Raw genomic sequence first — 22,981 nt, 5'->3', positions numbered from 1 at the left:
ATCACTGTCCTCCTGTGGTTTTCATTCCCCCGCCCCCCGTGTGCCCCCCCGTCTCCCCGCAGACAAGGACACCCACCGCCTGCTGTTCCCGGCCGTCAGCCACGCCCACGCCGGCGTCTATAAAAGCGTCATTGCCAACCGAGTGGGGAAGGCCACGTGCTACGCTCACCTCTACGTGACAGGTGAGGGCCCCCGCCGGCCTGGGGGAGCTGCCCCACGGCCCTGGCCAGGCTCACAGGGCGTACCTGCTGCGGCCGGGGGAGAAGGCGGGAGCTCAGCCGCACAGGGCTGGACCCGCGTGCGGGTGGCCGCACTCGTCTGCCTGCGGAGTGCTGTGCCGAAGGCCGGCTGCCCCAGGAGCTCGCGGCCCCACCGCAGCCCTGACCAGCCACCTGGCCCCAGGGCTCTGTCCCGTCCTCGCCTGCTCCCATGCGCCCCTGATGGACCACGGGGACGAGCGGCCGGCGTGTGCCGACGTGTCCACGGTTTATGGGCGGCTCCGCGGGAGGCAGCCGGGTCTGTGTCTTCGGGGCACTGCCGAGCGTCTTGCCCCTGCACGGAGTCCCTGGGGGAGTCACTGGAGCTGCTGCGGCCCGTGGCTGCCAGGCAAAGCAGCCACGCAGCGGGCAGGACGGGCGCGGGGAGCGGAGCAATGCGAGTGGTGGGGAGGGGTGGCCGTCCCGTCCCGTCCCGTGTGTCCCTCCGCATGGCATGACCCCTCTCTCAGCTGCTCCCCACCCGCCATGCTTGTGGGTCCGGGGCCTGCTGAGCCCACGCGGCATCCCGCGCCCACCCGTGCCATGCCTGCCTCTTTCTTTCAGACGTGGTCCCGACTCCCCCTGACGGGCCGCCCACCGTGCTGGCCACGACCGGCAGGGCCGTCACGCTGGCCTGGAACAAACCCAAGTGGCTCGACTCGGCCATAGGTGAGCTGGGCTGGGGTTGGGTGGACGGGCTGGAGACCCCCCAGCTGCTGGCACCGAGACCCCACGGCAGCCCTGGCTTCCACCAGCACGTCTCATTGGGCTTGGGGCACGGCTGGGGGGCAGGAGCGTCATTGGGGGGGCAACGTGGGGGGAGGGGAACTGGGGTGTCCGGGGGAGGGTGATGGGCACGCTGCCCCCCAGGCCAGGCCGCAGCTCCAGGGACGCCCCGAAGATGCAGTGGCTGAGGGTCATTGACACCTGCGGCCCCTGGGCAGCCCCTGCCAACATGTGCCAGCCGCGGCCAGTCCCTGCAGCTGTCGCCAGTCGTGACTCTTCCTGGCCACCAAAAGTCCACCCCTCCTCCACTCACAGTGCCCCCGGGGCCCAGCTGGGGGTGGGGTGGGGGTGTTGGGGATGTAGGGGCAGAATGGGGGAGGGGATCATCTCCAGGGGCTGTGTGTGGGGGAGGGAACGGATGCCAGGCGTGGGCTGGGCAGAGCCTGGGCTGTGGGGGAGGGGGGATGGGCCAGGCTGAGGCTGTAGGGGGCAGCAGGGCTGGAAGGGAAGAGGGACAGTAGCAGGGGCTGGGCCAGCCCAGGGGTACAGTGGGAGGGGGAGAAGGGCAGGACAGGACCGTGGGGCACTGGGAAGGGGGGCGGTGGTGGGGGATGGGCCAGGCCAGGGGGGCAGTGGGAGGGGGAGAAGGGCAGGGCTGTGGGGCACTGGGAAGGGGGCAGTGGCAGGGGAAGGGGTGCAGTGGGAGTGGGAGAAGGGCTTGGCCAGCCTGGGGCGGGCTGCCCCCCAGTGCCTGGGAGGGCCAGTGGCCGGGTGGAGCTTAGAGCTCAGCCGCATGGGGAGCCCCCCAGCCCTGGTGGCCTGGCTGGGCTGGGCCCATAGCCGTGGGGCGGGGTGGAGTTGGTGCTGGGTGGGAGCCCTGAGAACATAGCATGGCAATGGCCTCTCCTCTGCGCAGATCCCGCCTCGGTGACCTACACAGTCCAGCAGCAGGTGCTGGGCACCAGCCAGTGGACCATCGTGGCCACCAGCCTGCGAGACACCTGCTGCACATTGCACAGCCTGGCCAAGGGGCTGCGATACCTCTTCCGAGTCCTCACGGCCACCGCCAGGAGCAGCAGCAAGCCCTCGCCTCCCAGCCAGCCAGTGCAGCTCATGGATCGGGGTAAGAGGGGCGGGGGGAACTCCGGGCCACCACCTGGGAGCTGCTGCCAGCCCGGCTGCCCTGGGCTTGGCCTGGCCTGGCCTTCAGCAGAGCCAACAGGAGGGATCAACCCCCAGAGGGCCCCGCTTAGCCCAGGAGTCCCTCCAGGTGCTGTTATCGCTCAGCACAATCACATGCGGAGACCCCACACCCAGCTATATTGCATGAATGCTCCCAGAGCCTGTCATGAAACACATAGGGAAAGGCACCAGCCCATTCCCCCAAATCCCCAGCCTTGCACCCCAGTGCTGCACCGTCCTGCCCCGGGCAGAAGCCTGACCAGTGTTAGTTCGTTACCCAGTCGGCCCCTCCCTCAGTGTGCAAAGCACACACAGTAGCCTTGGTAACCTGAGCTGAGATTTTGCAAGCACTGTTTTAGGTAAAGTATAACCAGGTTTATTAACTACAGGAAAGTAGATTGTAAGTGTTTAGAAATGGGAGGCATAAAAAGTCAGCGATAGTTACCAAAGAAAATAAAAGATAAGCGCCCAGTCTAAATCTTAAACCTCATTACACTAAGTAGTATTTGGATCAAGCAGTTTTCTCCCCCCACTGGATGTTTCAGCTCTTAATACAGAGGCTTCTCTCTTCAGCCTGGGACCAGTCTCCTCAGTCTTTGTCTTTCCAGCATTCTTGTTGCTTCCAGCGTAGGTGGGGGCGGAGAAAGGCAAAATCATAGAATCACAGAATATCAGGGTTGGAAGAGACCTCAGAAGTTCATCTAGTTCAATCCCCTGCTCAAACCAACCCCAACTAAATCATCCCAGCCAGGGCTTTGTCCAACTGGGCCTTTAAAAAGCTCAAAGGATGGAGATCCCACCACCTCCCTAGGTAACCCATTCCAGTGCTTCACCACCCTCCTAGTGAAAAAGTATTTTCCTAAAATCCAACCTAAACCTTCCCCACTGCAACTTGAGACCATTACTCCTCGTTCTGTCATCTGCTACCACTGAGAACAGTCTAGCTCCATCCTCTTTGGAACCCCCTTTCAGGTAGTTGAAAGCAGCTATCAAATCCCCCCTCATTCTTCTCTTCTGTAGACTAAACAATCCCAGTTCCCTCAGCCTCTCCTCATAAGTCATGTGTTCCAGTCCCCTAATCATTTTCGTTGCCCTTTGCTGGACTCTCTCCAGTTTGTCCACATCCTTTCTGTAGTGGGGGCCCCAAAACTGGACGCAGTACTCCAGATGAGGCCTCACCAGTGCCGAATAGAGGGGAATGATCGCTTCCCTTGATCTGTTGGCAATGCTCCTACTTATACAGCCCAAAATGCCATTGGCCTTCTTGGCAACAAGGGCACACTGCTGACTCATATCCAGCTTCTCGTCCACTGTCACCCCTAGGTCCTTTTCTGCAGAACTGCCGCTTAGCTCCTCGGTCCCCAGCCTGTCGCAGTGCCTGGGATTCTTCCATCCTAAGTGCAGGACTCTGCACTTGTCCTTGTGGAACCTCATCAGATTTCTTTTGGCCCATGTAATGATGCTGGTTCTGGCGGGACCCAACTGAGAGTGCCAGTTCAGGACCAATTGCTTAAAACAGGGCAGTCACAGCCCAAGGCTGGGGTTTTCCCACCTCTAAGGCAAACCAAACTAGCCAGACAGAGAAGACTTTGGTTTTACCCCACTGGCTAACCACAAGTCACACAAGCAATTCCCTTAGATACTCCAGTTTCCCAGTATCCCCACCAGGGCCACCCGTTATGCGGACAGATGGTTATGAAAACCAATACCCCAGTAAAAGAACAAAGCTTCTCTCGATCCCAAAGGACCAAGCCCCAGACCCAGGTCAATATACAAATCAGATCTTACCCACAAACCATGCTGTTGCCAATCCTTTAGAATCTAAAATCTAAAGGTTTATTGGCTAATGTAGTGCCAATCTTTAAAAAAGGGAAGAAGGAGGATCCTGGGAACTACAGGCCAGTCAGCCTCACTTCAGTCCCTGGAAAAATCATGGAGCAGGTCCTCAAGGAATCAATCCTGAAGTACTTACATGAGAGGAAAGTGATCAGGAACAGTCAGCATGGATTCACCAAGGGAAGGTCATGCCTGACTAATCTAATCGCCTTCTGTGATGACATTACTGTTTCTGTGGATGAAGGGAAAGCAGTGGATGTATTGTTTCTTGACTTTAGCAAAGCTTTTGACACGGTCTCCCACAGTATTCTGATCAGCAAGTTAAAGAAGTACGGGCTGGATGAATGCACTATAAGGTGGGTAGAAAGTTGGCTAGATTGTCGGGCTCAACGGGTAGTGATCAATAGCTCCATGTCTAGTTGGCAGCCGGTGTCAAGTGGAGTGCCCCAGGGGTCGGTCCTGGGGCCGGTTTTGCTCAATATCTTCATAAATGATCTGGAGGATGGTGTGGATTGCACCCTCAGCAAGTTTGCAGATGACACTAAACTGGGAGGAGAGGTAGATACGCTGGAGGGCAGGGATAGGATACAGAGGGACCTAGACAAATTGGAGGATTGGGCCAAAAGAAATCTGATGAGGTTCAATAAGGATAAGTGCAGGGTCCTGCACTTAGGACGGAAGAATCCAATGCACAGCTCAGACTAGGGACCAAATGGCTCGGCAGCAGTTCTGCAGAAAAGGACCTAGGGGTTACAGTGGATGAGAAGCTGGATATGAGTCAGCAGTGTGCCCTTGTTGCCAAGAAGGCCAATGGCATTTTGGGATGTATAAGTAGGGGCGTAGCGAGCAGATCGAGGGACGTGATCGTCCCCCTCTATTCGACATTGGTGAGGCCTCATCTGGAGTACTGTGTCCAGTTTTGGGCCCCACACTACAAGAAGGATGTGGATAAATTGGAAAGAGTCCAGCGAAGGGCAACAAAAATGATTAGGGGTCTGGACCACATGACTTATGAGGAGAGGCTGAGGGAACTGGGATTGTTTAGTCTGCAGAAGAGAAGAATGAGGGGGGATTTGATAGCTGCTTTCAACTACCTGAGAGGTGGTTCCAGAGAGGATGGTTCTAGACTATTCTCAGTGGTAGAAGAGGACAGGACAAGGAGTAATGGTCTCAAGTTGCAGTGGGGGAGGTTTAGGTTGGATATTAGGAAAAACTTTTTCACTAGGAGGGTGGTGAAACACTGGAATGCGTTGCCTAGGGAGGTGGTGGAATCTCCTTCCTTAGAAGTTTTTAAGGTCAGGCTTGACAAAGCCCTGGCTGGGATGATTTAATTGGGGATTGGTCCTGCTTTTGAGCAGGGGGTTGGACTAGATGACCTCCTGAGGTCCCTTCCAACCCTGATATTCTATGATTCTATTCATAAAAGGAAAAAGATACAGACGAGAGCTAGAATTGGTTCAATGGAATCAATGACATACAGTAATTGACAAAGTTCTTGGTTCAGGCTTGTAGCAGGGATGGAATAAATGGCAGGTTCAAATCGAGTCTCTGGAGAACATCCCCAGCTGGGACGGGTCCTTCAGACCTTGGTTCAGAGCTTCTGTTTGTAGCAAAGTCCCTCCAGAGGTCGGAAGCAGGACTGAAGACAAGATGGAGGAGCTGCAGCAGCTTTGTATAGTCTCTTGCCATATGGTCTTTCTTTCTTTGTCCCAAAGACAAGCTGCCCATCCCATGGCCTGGAAACACCTCAGAGTCCTGTCCCTAGGCAGGTCCCTGCACACCTGGCTGAGTCCCCAGGCGTGTCTGCCTTCTCTCAATGGGTCAGTTGTGTCGCTGATGGTCCTTAATGGGCCACCCAGCAGGCTGGGCAGAGCTGACCCCAACGTGTCTGGGGTGTCCCCCAGAAGCAGAGCACAAGTTTGAACTGCAGACAGTACAGAGCCAATATTCATAACTTCAACTACAAAAGTGATACTCGCACATAGACGGCATCATCCTAACCAGCCAACCATCACCTCGTCTGAGACACCTCATTTGACCCCCTTTATACAAGATTTGGTGCCACTACAGGACCTTGGTTGCAACAATGATCTATACGGTCCCAGATTATGTCAGTAACGTCACAGCCCAATCCTCCAATTTGTGTAGGTCACTCTATATCCTATCCCTACCCTCCAGTCTATCTACCTCTTCCCCCAGCTTAGTGTCATCTGCAAACTTGCTGAGGGTGCAATCCACGCCATCCTCCAGATCATTAATGAAGATGTTGATCAAAACTGGCCCCAGGACCGACCCTGCTTGATACTGGCTGCCAACTAGATATCGAGCCGTTGATCATTACCCGTTGAACCCGTCAATCTAGCCAGCTTCCTATCCACCTTATAGTCCATTCATTCAATCCATACTTTTTTAATTTGCTGGCAAGAATACTGTGGGAGACTGTATCAGAAACTTTCTAAAGTCAAGGAACAACACGTCCACTGCTTTCCCCTCATCCACAGAGCCAGTTATCACGTCATAGAAGGCAATTAGATTAGTCAGGCATGACTTGCCCTTGATGAATCCATGCTGCCTTTTCCTGTTCATTTCCCTCTCCTCTAAGTGTTTCAGAATTGATTCCTTGAGGACCTGCTCCATGATTCTTCCAGGGACTGAGGTGAGGCTGACTGGCCTGTAGTTCCCAGGATCCTCCTCCTTCCCTTTTTTAAAGATGGGCACTACATTAGCCTTTTTCCAGTCGTCCGGGACTTCCCCGATCGCCATGAGTTTTCAAAGATAATGGCCAATGGCTCTTCAATCACATCAGCCATGTCCCTCAGCACCCTCGGATGCAGAGCATCCGGCCCCATGGACTTGTGCACGTCCAGCTTTTCTAAATAGTCCTGGACCTGTTCTTTCTCCACAGAGGGCTGCTCACCTCCTCTCCATGCTGTGCTGCCCAGTGCAGCGGTCTGGGAGCTGACCTTGTCTGTGAAGACTGAGGCAAAAAAAGCATTGAGTATCTCAGCTTTTTCCAAATCCTCTGTCACTAGGTTGCCTCCCCCATCCAGCAAGGGGCCCACACTGTCCCTGACCTTCTTCTTGTTGCTAACATACCTGTAGAAACCCTTCTTGTTACTCTTAACATCCCTTGCTAGCTGCAACTTCAATTGTGCTTTGGCCTTCCTGATTTCACTCCTGCAATCTTGAGCAATATTTGTGTACAGTTCCCTAGTCATCTGTCCAAGTTTCCACTTCTTGCAAGCTTCCTTTTTGAGTTTAAAGTCACCGAAGATTTCACTGTTAAGCCAAGCTGGTCGCCTGCCATATTTACTATTCTTTCTGCACATCGGGATGGTTTGTTCCTGCGCCCTCAATAAGGCTTCTTTAAAATACAGCCAGCTCTCCTGGACTCCTTTCCCCCTCATATTAGCCTCCCAGGGGATCCTGCATCATTTCCCTGAGGGAGTCACAGTCTGCTTTTCTGAAGTCCAGGGTCCGTATTCTGCTGCTCTCCTTCCTTCCTTGTGTCAGGATCCTGAACTCGACCATCTCATGGTCACTGCTCCCCAGGTTGCCACCCACTTCTACGTCCCCTACCAAGTCTTGCCTGTTTGTGACCAGCGGGTCAAGTTGGTTCCTCCGGCACTTACACCAGGAAGTTGTCCCCAACGCTCTCCAAAAACTTCCTGGATTGCCACTGCCCCTTATTTTACACCCTCAGGGCCTGGAGGTCACAGCCCAGGCGTGTCCCGATGAGCTTTGCCGAGTCGCAGGGTTGAGCATGCTTGCGCAACTGTCATGGAGTGTGAATCCCTGATTCCAGCTCCCCTGCGGAGACTCTCAAACTTACCGTCTATTCCAGCAAAATCCCAGAGCTTCCCACACACGAACGCTAGGCACGGGGGTCTAGGGGTCCTGTTTCCAACCGGAACACCTGGTCCTGGCAGCTCCGGTCAGCGGTGCTGACTGGGCCGTTAAAAGCCCGCTCCTAACCAGGCAGGCAGGCTCCCAACCTGGCTCCGTGCAACTACTGGGAAGCTGCCAGCATCTCCCTCTGGCTCCTAGGCGGAGGGGTGGCCAAGGGGCTCCGTGCATTGCCCCAGTGCCAGCTCAGCTGCTCCCATTGGTCAGGAACCACGGCCAATGGGAGCTGAGGGGGCGGTCCTGCAGGCGCAGCGACCCCGAACCCCTCCCATGCCCCAGCCTGGAGCCCCATCCTACACCCCAAACCCAAGCCCCATCCCAGAGCCCGCCCCCCAGCCGGAGTCCTCACCCCCTTCCCAACCCCCTGCCTCAGCCCAGAGCCCTCTCCTGCACCCCAAACCTCTCATCTCCGGCCCCACCCCAAAGCCCCCAGCCAGAGCCCTCACCACCCCACCCTCCAAACCCCTGCCCCATCCCGGATTTCCCCCCCTGCACCCTGAACCCCTCATTTCTGGCCCCACCCCCGCAGCCCCAGCCCAGAGCCTGTGGCCCCTCCCACACCCCAATCCCCTGCCCCATCCTGGAGCCCTCTTCTGCACCCCAAACCCGTCCTTTTCAGCCCCGTCTCAGAGCCCGTACCTGCAGCCGGAGCCTTCACCGCCCCCAAGCCCCTGCCCCAGTCCAGTGAAAATGAGTGAGTGAGGGTGGGGGAGAGCGAGTGACGGAGGGAGGGGGATGGTGTGAGTGGGGGGCGGTAGCCTCGGGAAAGGGGCGGGGCAGGGGGCGGGGCAAGGGTGTTCGGTTTTCTGCAAATAGAAAGTTGGCAACCCTAGGTACACGTATTTGGACAGGACGATGGGTTACAGGAGCTCATGGCCTTTCCTATGGTATCTGACATGGCCAGCTGTGCAAAACTGATCACCATTACACGACAGTGGTGAATATGGAGGTTCCGGGGTGCTGCTTCGAGGTACAGGGGCCACAGGGGGGCACCTGGCACAATGGCCGGTCCCATCTCCAGCGGGCAGGGCTGCCGGGGAACCAGGTGGAGGGACATGTCCCCAGGGGTGAGGAAGCCCCCTAGCTAGGGCTGTGGTGGGGAGCAGGCCCCTGCCGGGTCGGTTTCTTTCTGGGCAGAGAGGCAGAGAAGGGGGCTCAGGTTGCCGGGGTCACTGGGGGCTGTGTTGGCAGGACCATACCTGGAGGAGGCCCCCATCATCCTGGACAAGCCAGACGTGGTGTATGCAGTGGAGGACCAGCCAGCCTCCGTCACCGTTACCCTGAACCACGTGGAGGCCACGGTCACCTGGAAGAGGTGGGATGCAGCTTCGCCAGCCCCAGGGCTTGGGAGCCAGGACGTCCATGGGGGGGACTGGGACCTCTGTCAGCCAGCACCCTGCGGGGCTCCCTGTGGCCCTGCCCTGCGGGGGAGCCTCTTGGAGCATCTCCAATTCCCCCGGCACCCCCTGAACCATTGCTGAGTTGTATACACAGCTGGGGGGAGCTCCCGGCGACTCCAGCCGGCCTCTCCCAGCAGGGGGCGCTGTGGGGGGCAGGGCGCTGGCTGTGGGGGGAGCTCCCGGCGACTCCAGCCGGCCTCTCCCAGCAGGGGGCGCTGTGGGGGGCAGGGCAGTGGCTGTGAGGGGAGCTGGTGGCTCCCGCCGGCCTCTCCCAGCAGGGGGCACTGTGGGGGGCAGGGCAGTGGCTGTGAGGGGAGCTGGTGACTCCCGCCGGCCTCTCCCAGCAGGGGGCGCTGTGGGGGGCGGGGCGCTGGCTGTGGGGGGAGCTGGTGGCTCCAGCCGGCCTCTCCCAGCAGGGGGCGCTGTGGGGGGCGGGGCGCTGGCTGTGGGGGGAGCTGGTGGCTCCAGCCGGCCTCTCCCAGCAGGGGGCGCTGTGGGGGGCAGGGCAGTGGCTGTGAGGGGAGCTGGTGGCTCCCGCCGGCCTCTCCCAGCAGGGGGCACTGTGGGGGGCAGGGCAGTGGCTGTGAGGGGAGCTGGTGGCTCCAGCCGGCCTCTCCCAGCAGGGGGCGCTGTGGGGGGCAGGGCAGTGGCTGTGAGGGGAGCTGGTGACTCCCGCCGGCCTCTCCCAGCAGGGGGCGCTGTGGGGGGCGGGGCGCTGGCTGTGGGGGGAGCTGGTGGCTCCAGCCGGCCTCTCCCAGCAGGGGGCGCTGTGGGGGGCGGGGCGCTGGCTGTGGGGGGAGCTGGTGGCTCCAGCCGGCCTCTCCCAGCAGGGGGCGCTGTGGGGGGCAGGGCAGTGGCTGTGGGGGGAGCTCCCGGCGACTCCAGCCGCCCTCTCCCAGCAGGGGGCGCTGTGGGGGGCAGGGCAGTGGCTGTGGGGGGAGCTCCCGGCGACTCCAACCGCCCTCTCCCAGCAGGGGGCGCTGTGGGGGGCGGGGCGCTGGCTGTGGGGGGAGCTGGTGGCTCCCGCCGGCCTCTCCCAGCAGGGGGCGCCGTGTGGGGCGGGGGCACGGGCTGTGTGGCACTCCCATGACGGGGTGTCCTTCCCCGGCAGGGGCGGGTTGGTGCTGGAGGAGCGGGCCGGCGAGTGGGAGATGAGCATGGCTGACGACGACCAGCACTGCCTGCGGCTCTGCCAGGTGCACCGCGGGGACGCTGGGGAGCTCACCTGCGAGGTGAGCAGCAGGCATGGCACGGACAGCTGCTCCGTCAGCCTGCAGCTGGCAGGTAGGTGAGGGGTCCTTCTCCCGGCCCGGGCGTACCCTGGGCAGGGGCCAGTGACACACCCCAGCTGGGGGGCGGAGCCTGGGCACCTGCGGGCCACACCCCTCCCAGCTGGGGGCAGAGCCTGGGCACCTGCAGGCCACACCCCTCCCAGCCGGGGGCGGAGCCTGGGGAGGGGCTAGTGACACACCCCAGCTGGGGGGCGGAGCCTGGGCACCTGCGGGCCACACCCCTCCCAGCTGGGGGCGGAGCCTGGGGAGGGGCCAGCCCCCAGATGGGGGCGGAGCCTGGGCTTGAGCCACTGACACACCCCAGCTGCAGGCCACACCCCTCCCAGCTCGGGGGCAGAGCCTGGGCAGGGGCTAGTGACACACCCCAGCTGGGGGGCGGAGCCTGGGCACCTGCAGGCCACACCCCTCCCAGCCGGGGGCGGAGCTTGGGGAGGGGCTAGTGACACACCCCAGCTGGGGGGCGGAGCCTGGGCACCTGCGGGCCACACCCCTCCCAGCTGGGGGCGGAGCCTGGGGAGGGGCCAGCCCCCAGATAGGGGCAGAGCCTGGGTTTGAGCCACTGACACACCCCAGCTGCAGGCCACACCCCTCCCAGCTGGGGGGCGGAGCCTGGGCAGGGGCTAGTGACACACCCCAGCTGGGGGGCGGAGCCTGGGCACCTGCGGGCCACACCCCTCCCAGCTGGGGGCGGAGCCTGGGGAGGGGCCAGCCCCCAGATAGGGGCGGAGCCTGGGCTTGAGCCACTGACACACCCCAGCTGCAGGCCACACCCCTCCCAGCCGGGGGCGGAGCCTGGGGAGGGGCTAGTGACACACCCCAGCTGGGGGGCGGAGCCTGGGCACCTGCGGGCCACACCCCTCCCAGCTGGGGGCGGAGCCTGGGGAGGGGCCAGCCCCCAGATAGGGGCAGAGCCTGGGCTTGAGCCACTGACACACCCCAGCTGCAGGCCACACCCCTCCCAGCTGGGGGGCGGAGCCTGGGCAGGGGCTAGTGACACACCCCAGCTGGGGGGCGGAGCCTGGGCACCTGCAGGCCACACCCCTCCCAGCGGGGGGCGGAGCCTGGGCATCTGTAGGGCGGGGCGAGGAGGCAGCCACCTGCTCCTGCCTGCGCTCAGGGGTGGAACGTCTCTCGGTCCCCAGAGCCGCCGCGTTTCGAGTCCATCATGGAGGACCTGGAGGTCGGGGAGGGCGAGACGCCGCGCTTCGCCGTGGTGGTGGAGGGCAAGCCGCTGCCCGACATCATGTGGTACAAGGTGAGCCCTGGGCCTCCCGGGGGCGGAGGGAGGCAGGGACGCCCGTCAATGGAGGGACCTACCAGTGCCCCGACTCCGGCCCGCAGCCCCAGCTCTGCTGCTGCCCCGCAATCCCGATTTGCAGCCCCTGCTACCGCCCCAGCTCGGCTGGTGCCCCTCGGTCCCATCTCGCAGCCCCCTGCTCTCCCAGCCCTGCCCCCGCAGAGGAACGGGGTGCTGGCCACCCAGGGTTCTCCAGGCGGAAGGAGAGTCCCGGCTGTTGGGGCTGGTCCCGGGTGCTCCGGGAGGGGGGTGGATCCGGCTGCCACGCCGCGGGGTGGCGTCCCTGGCGTTGGGCCAATGGCTGCGCGGGCCCCTGGCCCTGCGGCCCCAGCAGCGGGTGGCTGTGCTGGGGGGTGGCTGACGCCTGCACCCCCCCCAGGACGAGGCGCTGCTGGCCGAGAGCAGCCGGCTGACCTTCGTCTACGACGACAGCGAGTGCTCCCTGGTGCTGCTGGGCGCCACGGCCCGCGACAGCGGCGTGTACACCTGTGCCGCCCGGAACCTGGCCGGGGAGCTGTCCTGCAAGGCCGAGCTGGTGGTGCGCACAGGTAGGGCGCTGCCAGGCCCCCCAGCCCCTCGGCCCTGGGGCACCGCGCAGGCCTGGGGAGAGGGGAGCAGCCCGGAGGCCTTGGCGAGGGGCTCGTTGCAATGCCAGCCAGCCTGAGCCGGGGGCTGCATCCCTCTGTCCACATGCCCATCACCTCGGCGTCTAGGGACCATTGTGGAACATTCGGTTGTCTCCAGTGGGGGGAGGGTAGCGGCGAGGGCTTTTCCATGGCCGTTCCTCTCCCCCACCCCACCCCGGCAGCCTGCCCCCCTCGGTGCTGTGGCCGTTCCCACCCTCACCGGCACCTGCCTTCCCTCGGTGCCATGGCTGTTCCCACAGTCACGGACTCCCAGGTCGTGCCCACTCTTGGCCCCGTGCGGTCCCTGTGGGGAACCCCCTTCAGTGTGACAGCCCTTCTCGGGGGGCCACTCTCTCAGGGGTCCAGCCCCTCCACCTGTCTGAGCCTTTGCACGGCTGTCTCTGCCGTGGGCCCCTCAGGGGGTCCCCTCGCTCTGGACCCCCGGGGCCTCCACCCCCAGAGGGAGCAATGTACCCCCCGCCCTGATCTCTAGACTGGAGCAACTTTCAGCCAGTGTAACACAGGAGGATTTATTGAGCGTTGAACCCAGCACAGGAAACTCTCCGGCCTCAGGCCTGGCCTCTCCCAGCCCAGCACATTTAGGTCTGTCCTGCCTCCAGGGGGGCTCTGCCCACCCCCTCCCTCCAGCCCCGAGCCGCCCTGCTTCCCAGCTGGGCCTCTGAGATCCCTGCCCCCCCCCCCATTGTCTTCTCTCCAGGTAAACAGGATCGTAAACAGGGTCGCCTGGGCCCCCTCTCCCCGTTTCTGTCCTTTGGCCCCTCTGGCTGGACCCATCTGGTCCGGTCACCAGGGTCCCCTCTTTCCACAGCCCATTGTCCTCCCGCTGGCCAGACCCGGCTGGACCTCCCGGTCCCCAGTCGCTGGGGTCTCCGTTCTCCAGGCCATTGGCCGGGGTCCCAAGTTCCCTCGCCGGTCCTGTGTCCCGACAAACTCCCTCTCCCATCCCCTCGTTAAACCCGTAACACCCAGGGAAACTGAGGCCCACCCCCTCTGCATGCAAACCATAGGAACTGCCCCCCCGCCGCAGGTGCCATGGCCGTCCCCCTCCCTCCTCATGCCGTGGCTGTCCTTCGTTCCAGCCCAGCCGGAGGCAGCGGCCGCGGTGGCGGAGGAGGGGCATGCGGCCCGGCGGCTGACGGACGACTACGAGGTGCACGAGGAGATCGGGAGGTGAGGCGGGAGGGAGGCGGGTGCCTCTGGCGAGGGGCCGTCCCCGGGCGGTCGCACAGCAGGGCATTGACCTCCGTTGGCCTGGCACCCGGGCTCAGCTCTGAGTCCCTGCTCCCAGGCACTAGGACTGGATCTCCCGCCGGGACAGGACGGGGCAGGGCCAGTAACACACGGGAACCGTGGGGCCAGCCAGACATTCAGAGCCATGGGGCTGGGCTGGCTGGTACCATGCGGAGAGTTCTCTGAGAACATCTCCTGCGTTCCCCCCAGCCCTGCCCTAGCCAGGCTCCCCCAGGGTGTCCCAGCTCCGTGTGCGGCAGCCGCCAAGCAAGCGAACAGCCTGTTCGGGCCGGGAGGGAAGGGAGAGAAAAGACACAAAATACCGTGATGCTGCTGTTAAATCCACAGTCCGCCCGCCTGGATCTGCTGCGGGCAGATCTGGTCACCTCGTCTCCAAAAGATACGTTAGAATTGGAAACGGTGCAGAGAAGGGCAACAAAGATAATTACGAGTCTGGAACGGCTCCCATCTGAGGAGAGATTAAAGAGACTGGGGCTGTTCAGCTTGGAGCGGAGACGAGGAAGGGGGTGGGGATAGGACAGAGGTCTATACAGTGATGCCAGGTGTGGAGAGAGTCAATAAGGACGTGTTATTTACTCTTCCCAATACAAGAGCTAGGGGTCACCCAATGAAATTAAGAGGCAGCAGGTTTAAAACAAACAAAAGGAAGTTCTTCTTCACACAATCCACAGTCAACCTGTGGAACTCCCTGCCAGAGGATGTTGTGAGGGCCAAGACGATAGCAGATTTCTAAAAAGCATTAGCTAAATTCACGAAGGCTTGGTCCATCAATGGCTCTTAGCCAAGGTGGTCACAGGCCCATGCTGTGGGAGTCCCTAAAGCTCTCAGTGCCAGAATCCAGGAATGGGCGACAGGCTGGATCACACGATAATCGCCCTGTCCTGTTCATTCCCCTGGGGCACCTGGCCCCAGCTGTGGTCAGAGGCAGGACACAGGGCCAGACGGACCGTTGGGCTGACCCAGGGTAGCCGCTCTTAGCTTCTTTACCCGCTGCTGTGAGCGAAGGCCGGAGCTCTCCCTGCCAATGCTCAGCCGCCCTCCCAGCCCTGCCCGAGCCAGGCTCCCCCAGGGTGTCCCAGCCTCCTCCCCCCTTGATGTGTCCCCCAGGGTCCTGTCCTCCTGCCAGCCCCCCGCTGAGCCTGGCCCACCCTCCTGCTGGCTGCAGCTCTCCCTGTGTTGCAGGGGGGCCTTCTCCTATGTGCGGAGGGTGACGGAGAAGGGCAGCGGGCTGGACTACGCAGCCAAGTTCATCCCCTGCCGGGCCAAGGCCAAGCAGTCGGCGCGCAGGGAGCTGCAGATCCTGTCCCAGCTGGACCACGAGCGCCTCGTCTACTTCCATGACTCCTTCGAGAAGAAGAACGCTGTGGTCATTGTCATGGAGCTGTATCTGCCAGGGACAGCCCCATGGCCTGCCCTGGGTCCCCGCCAGGCGCCGCAGGGCACTGTTCTGTGGAAGCTCACAGCACTGCATGGTGGAGTCTGAGAGGGCATTGATGGGGCACAGCCGTGGGGGGGCGTGGTTCATGTTACTGGGGTCCAGGCAGGGAGCAGCTGGGGCGGGGAGCTCACAGGGTGGGTCCCTGTCATGGACTCGTAGGTCGTGCCCACCCTTGGCCCCATGCGGTCCCTGGGGGGAACCCCCTTCAGTGCGACAGCCGTTCTCCCGGGGGTCCTCTCTCTTGGGGGTCCAGCCCCTCCACCTCCTGGAGCCGCACCTCTCTGAGCCTTAGCATGCCTGTCCCTGCCGTGGACCCCCTCAGAGATTCCCCTCGTTCTGGGCCCACGGGGCCTCCACTCCAAGAGGGAATAATGCCCCCCCCCCCCCCCAACCCTGATCTCTAGACTGGAGTGACTCTCAGCCAGTGTAAAACAGGAGGTTTATTGAGTGTCTGAACCCAGCACAGGAAACCCCCTCCTTCCAGCTCAGAGTGCCGCCCCCCCTCCCCCCCGCTTCCCAGCTGGGCAACTGAGATCCCCGGCCCCAAGCGCTCCCGCATCCATTGTCTTCCCTCCAGGTAAACAGGGTCGCCTGGGCCCCCTCTCCCCGCTTCTGTCCTCTGGCCCCTCTGGCTGGATCCAGCTGGTCCGGTCACCGGGGTCCTCTCTCCTCAGTCCATTGTCCTCCCGCTGGCCCTGCTCGGTCCAGACCGCATTGTCCAGCTTCCCCTTTCTGCAAAGCTCGGTGAGGGGAGCTGCCAGGGAGCTAAAGTGGGGCACAAACCTCTGGTAGTGCCCCGCCACCCCAATGAAAGCCTGGACCTGCTTCTTAGTCTGGGGAGCGGCCAGTCCTCGATTGCCTCCACTTTGGCCGGCTCTGGCTTCAGATGGCCACCTCCCATCTTGTGGCCCAGGTACGACACCTCTGCCATCCCCACCTTGCACTTCTTGGCTCTTATGGTCAGGCCGGCGTCTTGGAGAAGACCCAGCCCCCTCTTCACCTGGGACACATGGTCCTCCCAGGTCTGGCTAAAGACACAGATCTCATCAATGACGCCAGAGCAAAGCCCTCCACCCCCCTGAGCAACTGACCCACCAGGCCCTGGAAGGTGGCTGGTGCCCCTTGAGGCCGAAAGGCAGGACCAGGAACTACTGGGGGGTGAAGGCAGACTTCGCCCTGCCTCCAGGTCCAAAGGCACCTTCCAGTAGCCTTTGGTAAGATGCATGGTAGTGAGGAACCGGGCGCCCCCCAACTTGTCTAGGATCTCATCAGTCCTAGGCATGGGGTAGGCATCGGACACGGTGATGGCATTGAGCTTCCGATGGTCCACACAGAACCGGACCGACCGTCCTTTTTGGGGACCAGCACCTTGGGCGAGGCCCAGGGGCTGGTGGGTGGCTGGACCACCCCTAAAGCCAGCATGTCCCCGACCTCTTTCTCCAGGTCCTGGGCTGTTTTTCCAGTGACCCTGAATGGGGAGCACCTGGTGGGAGGGTCGGCTCCTGTCTCCACCCGGTGAACAGCCAGGTTAGTGAGCCCAGGCCGGCTGGAGAACAGCTGCCGGTATGAATGCAGCGTCTCTCTGATCTCGGCCTGCTGGGCAGGGGTGAGCGGGTCTGAGAGGGGAATTGACTCCAGCGAGGGGTCAGCCCCCGCCTCAGGGAGGAGCCCCACCAGGGATCCTCTCCCTTCTCTTCCCACTGCCCACACAGCCAGCACCAACTTCTCCCAGTCCCAATACGGCTTCATCATGTTGACATGATACACCCGGCGACGGTGAGCCCGGTTGGACAGTTCCACCATATAGTTCACCTCGTTTACCTGTCTGATGACCTTGAAGGGGCCGTCCCAGGCAGCTTGCAGCTTGTTCCTCCTCCCGGGGATGAGGAGCATCCCCTGGTCCCCGATGGCATAGGAGCGGGCAAGTGCTGAGCGGTCGTACCAGACCTGCTTCCCCTGGCCCCTGGCTAGGTTTCCCCTGACCCAGCCCATGAGCTCCCGAGCTTTTCCTGGAAGGTCAGGACATGCTCCACCACTGATTCTCCATCGGGAGAGGCCTTTCCCTCCCACTCGGCCCTCATCAAGTCCAGGGGTCCCCTCACTCTCCTCCCATACAGCAACTCGAACGGGGAGAACCCTGTGGATTCCGGGGCACTTCCCTGTAGGCGAACAGCAGGTGGGGTAAATACTTGTCCCAGTCCTGCGGGTGCTGGTCCATAAAGGTTTTCAGCATCATCATTAGGGTTCCATTGAACCTCTCCACCAGCCCGTTGTGTGGCCAAGGTGTGCCGGACCCCACATTTCTCCCACAAGCACCGGAGCAGGGTTGACGTGACGTTAGACCCCTGGTCTGTAAGGACCTCCCGGGGGAACCCCCCTCGGCTGAAGATGGTCAGCAGCGCGTCTGCCGCGGTGTCTGGCTGGAGAGAGGACAGGGCCACCGCCTCGGGGTAGCGCGTAGCGAAATCTACCACCGCCAGAATGTATTTCTTCCCCGACCGCGTCACCCTGCTGAGGGGCCCCACGATGTCCACGGCCACCTTCTGGAAAGGCTCCTCTATGACGGGCAGGGGTCTCAGCGGGGCTTTACATTTGTCTCGGGCCTTCCCCGCCTCTGGCAGGAGTCCCAGCCCTGCAGTGCTGCTGGGCTGCATCAGAGACCCCGGGCCAGTAAAAGCCCGGCAGCAGCCGGTGCCCTGATGCCCCGCGCGGGAGAGATCATGGGCCACGTACACATCTGTGGCAGTACCTCTGGGGCACCACCATCTGCCTCCTGGCTTTCCAAGGTTCAGTTTGCCTTGAATCAGCCCATTCCCGGTACAGGAATCCCTTCTCCCACAGGAATCTCTCCCGGCGGTCCTCCCCCTGGGATCCGGCACCGCTGTGGCCAGCCAGGGCCCTCCGCTTCTCCGAGGAGGGATCCTCCTGCAGCTCCATCTGGAATGCAGCTGCTGCGTTTGAGGATACAGCCCTGGCTGGTGGTGCCTCAGTTTCCCCACCCTGGGAGAGAGGCTCCGGCCCAGCCCTGTTGGGCCCTACCCTCGGTACCTCAATCCCCCACTTCAGGATGTCCTGTGTCCCTCGCTGCCTCTGGCTCCAGGTAAGGACCAGGGCGCTCTGGGTACCCTCCGGCCAGTTCTCCACCTCAGTAGGCAGGTGATTGTGCACCCCGACCTCTTTGGGTCCCTCCTTAGCCCCCCATTTCAGGTGTATCCTTGCTATTGGCACCTTGATGGGGGCCCGAACACTCCCCTCAGGGTCATGTAGGCATCGGGCACTAGCTGGTCTGGGCCCACCACGTCGGACCACGCCAGCATCATCTCAGCGCCCATGTCCCAGAACCCCAGGACGCTCCTTCCCCCACCTCCATGGGGATGAGGTGGTGATCGTCCCCTGGGGCCTGTCCCATGCTCACCTGGCGGACAGAGTACGGGCGCTCCGGACCCGGGGACCCACCTTCCCCTGCGGGCCTGGCCTGGCGGTCCCCTCCCCCTGGCAGAGCCCTCTCGACTGCAGCCCCCAGGCCTGGCGGTGCCCCCTCTCGGTGGACTCCCACCCAGTTAACACCCCGCGGGTTCTGCTTGGCTGCCATTTCCTTCTTCTTCGGGCCTTGCGCCACCTCGTGTCCCTTTGGCCACAGTAATTACACTTCAGGTCCCTCAAGTCCCACGAGGGGGGTTGGCCCGCCCCGGCATTCCCGGGCACCCCTGAGTTGGGCTTCCTGGAGTCCCACCTTGGAGAGGTCTCTGGGTGACTCCCCTTCTGAGTCCCCGATGGGGGTCTCCCTCCTGCCCCCGATCTGCTGGCCACAAACTCATCGGCCAGAGCCCCCGACCTGCGCAGATCTCTGGGCTCCCGGTCCACTAACCCCTCTGCGGTCGTGGCCCCCGCGCCCTTCCCCCACTTGTGGAGATATTCCCCCAGCAGGTGGACGACCTCCTTGCGAGTGACCCCTGGGGTCTTGTGCACACTCCAGAATCGTTTCCCGTACACCTCGGGGGTCAGTTCAAACTCCAGCAGCACAGCCGGTTTGACCAGGTCAGAGTCCCCCGTCTCAATACCATGCCTTTGGCTGAACGCCTCTACGGCCTTGGGACCCAGCACGGGGGGCAGAGAGCGGAGCCTATCTGCAGGGCCAGTCTGGTTCAGACCACAGGACTTCTCAAAGCCTGTGAGATAGGCATCAATAGCCCCCCCACACACACACACCTTGAACTGGGGCAGCTGCTTGGTGTCTGGATTCCCCACAACACTGGCGACTCGGGGCACTTCCCCACTTACCCCCCAGCAGGCCCCCTTGGCCCACCGCTCCTCCAACTCCAGCTCCTCCTTCTCCTGTTCTGCAGGGTCCTCTCGTTCTCCCCGTCCGCCCGTCTCCACTCCTCCAGCTCCAGCCTCCGCAGCTCCTCCAGGGAGGAACCCGACTGGGGTCCCCCTGTGCTGACTGGGGAGTCGGGTCTGATGGACGCCCGGTCGCTACCCAGACTGCCCCCACGGCTACTCCCTGGCTCTCCGGGCACCCCGGGAGCCCCCCTGGGGTCTGGGGCCTGTTCCTCAGACTGGTCGTTCTCCACAAGCTGAGCCATCAGCGGCTCTTTAGTGACCCTCCCCATGCTCAGCCCTCTCTCCCTGCACAGACGTGCCAGGTCCCTCGTGCGGAGCTGGTTCTAGGCCACTTCCAGGCTGGTTCCCTTCAATACCCTCGTGCTATCGCTGGCCGCCACTCGCTGCCAAGCACCTGCGCTCGCAGCCCACCGGCTGCAGGGTGCATCTGCCAACCGTCCTCTGCTACCGCGTTCTCACCCGCTCCCAGGTCGTGCCACTCTCGGCCCCGAGCGGTCCCTGGGGGGTGCCCCTTCAGCGTGACAGCCCTTCTTGGGGGGGTCCTCTCTCTCGGGGGTCCAGCCCCTCCACCTCCTGGAGCCGCACCTCTCTGAGCCTTAGCACGCCTGTCCCTGCTGTGAGCCCCTCAGGGAGTCCCCTCACTCTGGACCCCCAGGGCCTCCACCCCCGGAAAAGCATGATCACCCCACACCCCCACCCTGTTCTCTAGCCTGGAGCGACTCTCAGCCGGCGTAACACAGGAGGGTTTAGTGAGTGTTGAACCCAGCACAGGAAACTCTCCTGCCTCAGGCCTGGCCTCCTCCAGCCCAGCACAACCCAGGCGTGTCCGGGCGGGGGAGCTTGCGGTGCCGGGTCCCACCAGGGTGTGGCCGGGTGGGGAGCTTGTGGTGCCGGTTCCCGGCAGGGCGTGTCTGGGCCGGGGAGCTCGCGGTGCCGGTTCCTGGCAGGGCGTGTCCGGGTGGGGGAGCTCGCGGTGCCGGGTCCCGGCAGGGCGTGTCCGGGCGGGGGAGCTCGCGGTGCCGGGTCCCGCCAGGGCGTGTCCGGGCCGGGGAGCTCGCGGTGCCGGTTCCTGGCAGGGCGTGTCCGGGTGGGGGAGCTCGCGGTGCCGGGTCCCGGCAGGGCGTGTCCGGGCGGGGGAGCTTGCGGTGCCGGGTCCCGCCAGGGTGTGGCCGGGTGGGGAGCTCGCGGTGCCGGGTCCCGGCAGGGCGTGTCCGGGCGGGGGAGCTCGCGGTGCCGGGTCCTGGCAGGGCGTGTCCGGGCGGGGGAGCTTGCGGTGCCGGGTCCTGGCAGGGCGTGTCCGGGCGGGGGAGCTCGCGGTGCCGGTTCCTGGCAGGGTGTGTCTGGGCGGGGGAGCTTGCGGTGCCGGGTCCCGCCAGGGTGTGTCCGGGCGGGGGAGCTTGCGGTGCCGGGTCCTGGCAGGGCGTGTCCGGGCGGGGGAGCTCGCGGTGCCGGTTCCTGGCAGGGCGTGTCCGGGCGGGGGAGCTCGCGGTGCCGGGTCCTGGCAGGGCATGGCCGGGCGGCTGTGGCTATTCTCCTTGACAGGTCCCCAGCTGCACGGAGGAGGAGCTGCTGGACAGGATGGCGAGGAAGCCCTCGGTGTGCGAGTGGGAGGTGAGTGCTGGGCCGGGAGCCGCCTGCAGAGACCTCGTCATCCTCCGGCCTGGTTCCACCTGCTGGTCACCTCAGACCAACCCCCGGGCCCACCCCCTGCCTGTGAGGGGCTGCTCATGGGGCCTGCCCAGGTGCCAGGCTCCGGACACTGCCCCACGGCGGGGCTGGCTCACCTTGCCTGTCTCCTGCAGGTTCGCTCCCACATGCGGCAGCTCCTTGAGGGGCTCAACTACCTGCATGGCTGCAGCATCCTGCACCTGGATGTCAAGGTGAGTGCGGGGCAGAGCGCCGGGCTCCCCCCAGCGAGCACGGGGCAGAGTTTCAGGCCCCCCCCAGCAGCTCCCCCCCCCAGCGAGCATGGGGCAGAGCTCTGGGCCCCCCCAACTCGTTCCCCAGCGAGCACGGTGCAGAGCTCCGGGCCCCCCCCAACTCCCCCCCCAGCAAGCACGGTGCAGAGCTCTGGGCCCCCCCAACTCATCCCCCAGCGAGCGCGGTGCAGAGCTCCGGGCCCCCCCCAACTTCCCCCCCAGCAAGCACGGTGCAGAGCTCTGGGCCCCCCCAACTCGTCCCCCAGCGAGCGCGGTGCAGAGCTCTGGGCCCCCCCCCAACTCCCCCCCCAGCAAGCACGGTGCAGAGTTCTGGGCCCCCCCAACTCCCCCCCCAGCGAGCACGGGGCAGAGCTCTAGGCCCCCCCAACTCCCCCCCAGCAAGCACGGTGCAGAGCTCTGGGCCCCCCCCCAACTCGTTCCCCAGCGAGCACGGTGCAGAGCTCTGGGCCCCCCCCAACTCGTCCCCCAGCGAGCGCGGTGCAGAGCTCCGGGCCCCCCCCCAACTTCCCCCCCAGCAAGCACGGGGCAGAGCTCTAGGCCCCCCCAACTCCCCCCCCAGCAAGCACGGTGCAGAGCTCCGGGCCCCCCCCAACTTCCCCCCCAGCAAGCACGGTGCAGAGCTCTGGGCCCCCCCCAACTCCCCCCCCCAGCGAGTGCGGTGCAGAGCTCTGGGCCCCCCCCAACTCCCCCCCCAGCAAGCACGGTGCAGAGCTCTGGGCCCCCCCCCCAACTCCCCCCCCAGCAAGCACGGTGCAGAGCTCTGGGCCCCCCCCAACTCGTCCCCCAGCGAGCATGGTGCAGAGCTCTGGGCCCTCCCAACTCCCCCCCCAGCAAGCACGGTGCAGAGCTCTGGCCCCCCCCAACTCCCCCCCCAGCGAGCACGGTGCAGAGCTCTGGGCCCCCCCCAACTCCCCCCCCAGCGAGCACGGTGCAGAGCTCTGGGCCCCCCCCAACTCCCCCCCAGCGAGCACGGTGCAGAGCTCTGGGCCCCCCCTCCAACTCGTCCCCCAGTGAGCACGGTGCCCAAGTGGGGCTGGCTCCAGGCTCCCGGCTGCAGAGCCGTGCTGGGCTAGTGCTTCTCTGGAGCATCGGCTTGGTCTCTCCCGCGGCACCTGGGCTGGGGGCTCCATCCCCTGCCCCCACTCCGCTCTTGCATGTCATGGCTTGGCTGTTGTGGAGCCCCAGAGCCCCATGCCCCCCATGGTACCACCCCCCAGCTGGGCCCTCGCTTTGTCCTTGTCCCCCCCGCCCGGCCGTCTCCCTCTGACGCTTGTCCCCCCGCTCTCCTGCAGCCCGAGAACCTGCTCATGACCAGCAGCGACCAGCTGCGGCTCTGTGACTTCGGCAACGCGCAGCGGCTGGTGCCAGAGGGGGCCCAGTTCTGCAAGTACGGCACCCCCGAGTTCGTGGGCCCGGAGATCGTCAGCCAGAGCCCCGTCTCCATCGTCACCGACGTCTGGTAACG

The 22,981-nt window shown here is 63.5% G+C and overlaps 1 protein-coding gene across 1 annotated transcript in view; it reads left to right on the top strand.

Annotated features, from left to right (window-relative positions):
• The window catches only part of SPEG (striated muscle enriched protein kinase), a 118,935-nt gene that overhangs the window by 72,129 nt on the left and 23,825 nt on the right, over positions 1–22,981 (top strand). Inside the window, exons 14-25 of the mRNA XM_077829841.1 lie at positions 63–182; positions 822–926; positions 1,900–2,106; positions 9,099–9,222; positions 10,419–10,591; positions 11,742–11,854; positions 12,276–12,444; positions 13,623–13,713; positions 14,977–15,177; positions 21,127–21,187; positions 21,379–21,456; positions 22,809–22,975. Coding sequence (XP_077685967.1) covers positions 63–182; positions 822–926; positions 1,900–2,106; positions 9,099–9,222; positions 10,419–10,591; positions 11,742–11,854; positions 12,276–12,444; positions 13,623–13,713; positions 14,977–15,177; positions 21,127–21,187; positions 21,379–21,456; positions 22,809–22,975 — 1,609 coding nt within the window. The remainder of the gene's footprint in view (positions 1–62; positions 183–821; positions 927–1,899; positions 2,107–9,098; positions 9,223–10,418; positions 10,592–11,741; positions 11,855–12,275; positions 12,445–13,622; positions 13,714–14,976; positions 15,178–21,126; positions 21,188–21,378; positions 21,457–22,808; positions 22,976–22,981) is intronic.

This window comes from Eretmochelys imbricata, chromosome 11 (genome assembly GCF_965152235.1).
Source record: "Eretmochelys imbricata isolate rEreImb1 chromosome 11, rEreImb1.hap1, whole genome shotgun sequence".
Taxonomy (NCBI): Eukaryota; Metazoa; Chordata; order Testudines; family Cheloniidae; genus Eretmochelys; species Eretmochelys imbricata.
The sequence above is the reverse complement of the archived record's forward strand: the minus strand, read 5'-3'. Positions and strand labels throughout refer to the sequence as shown.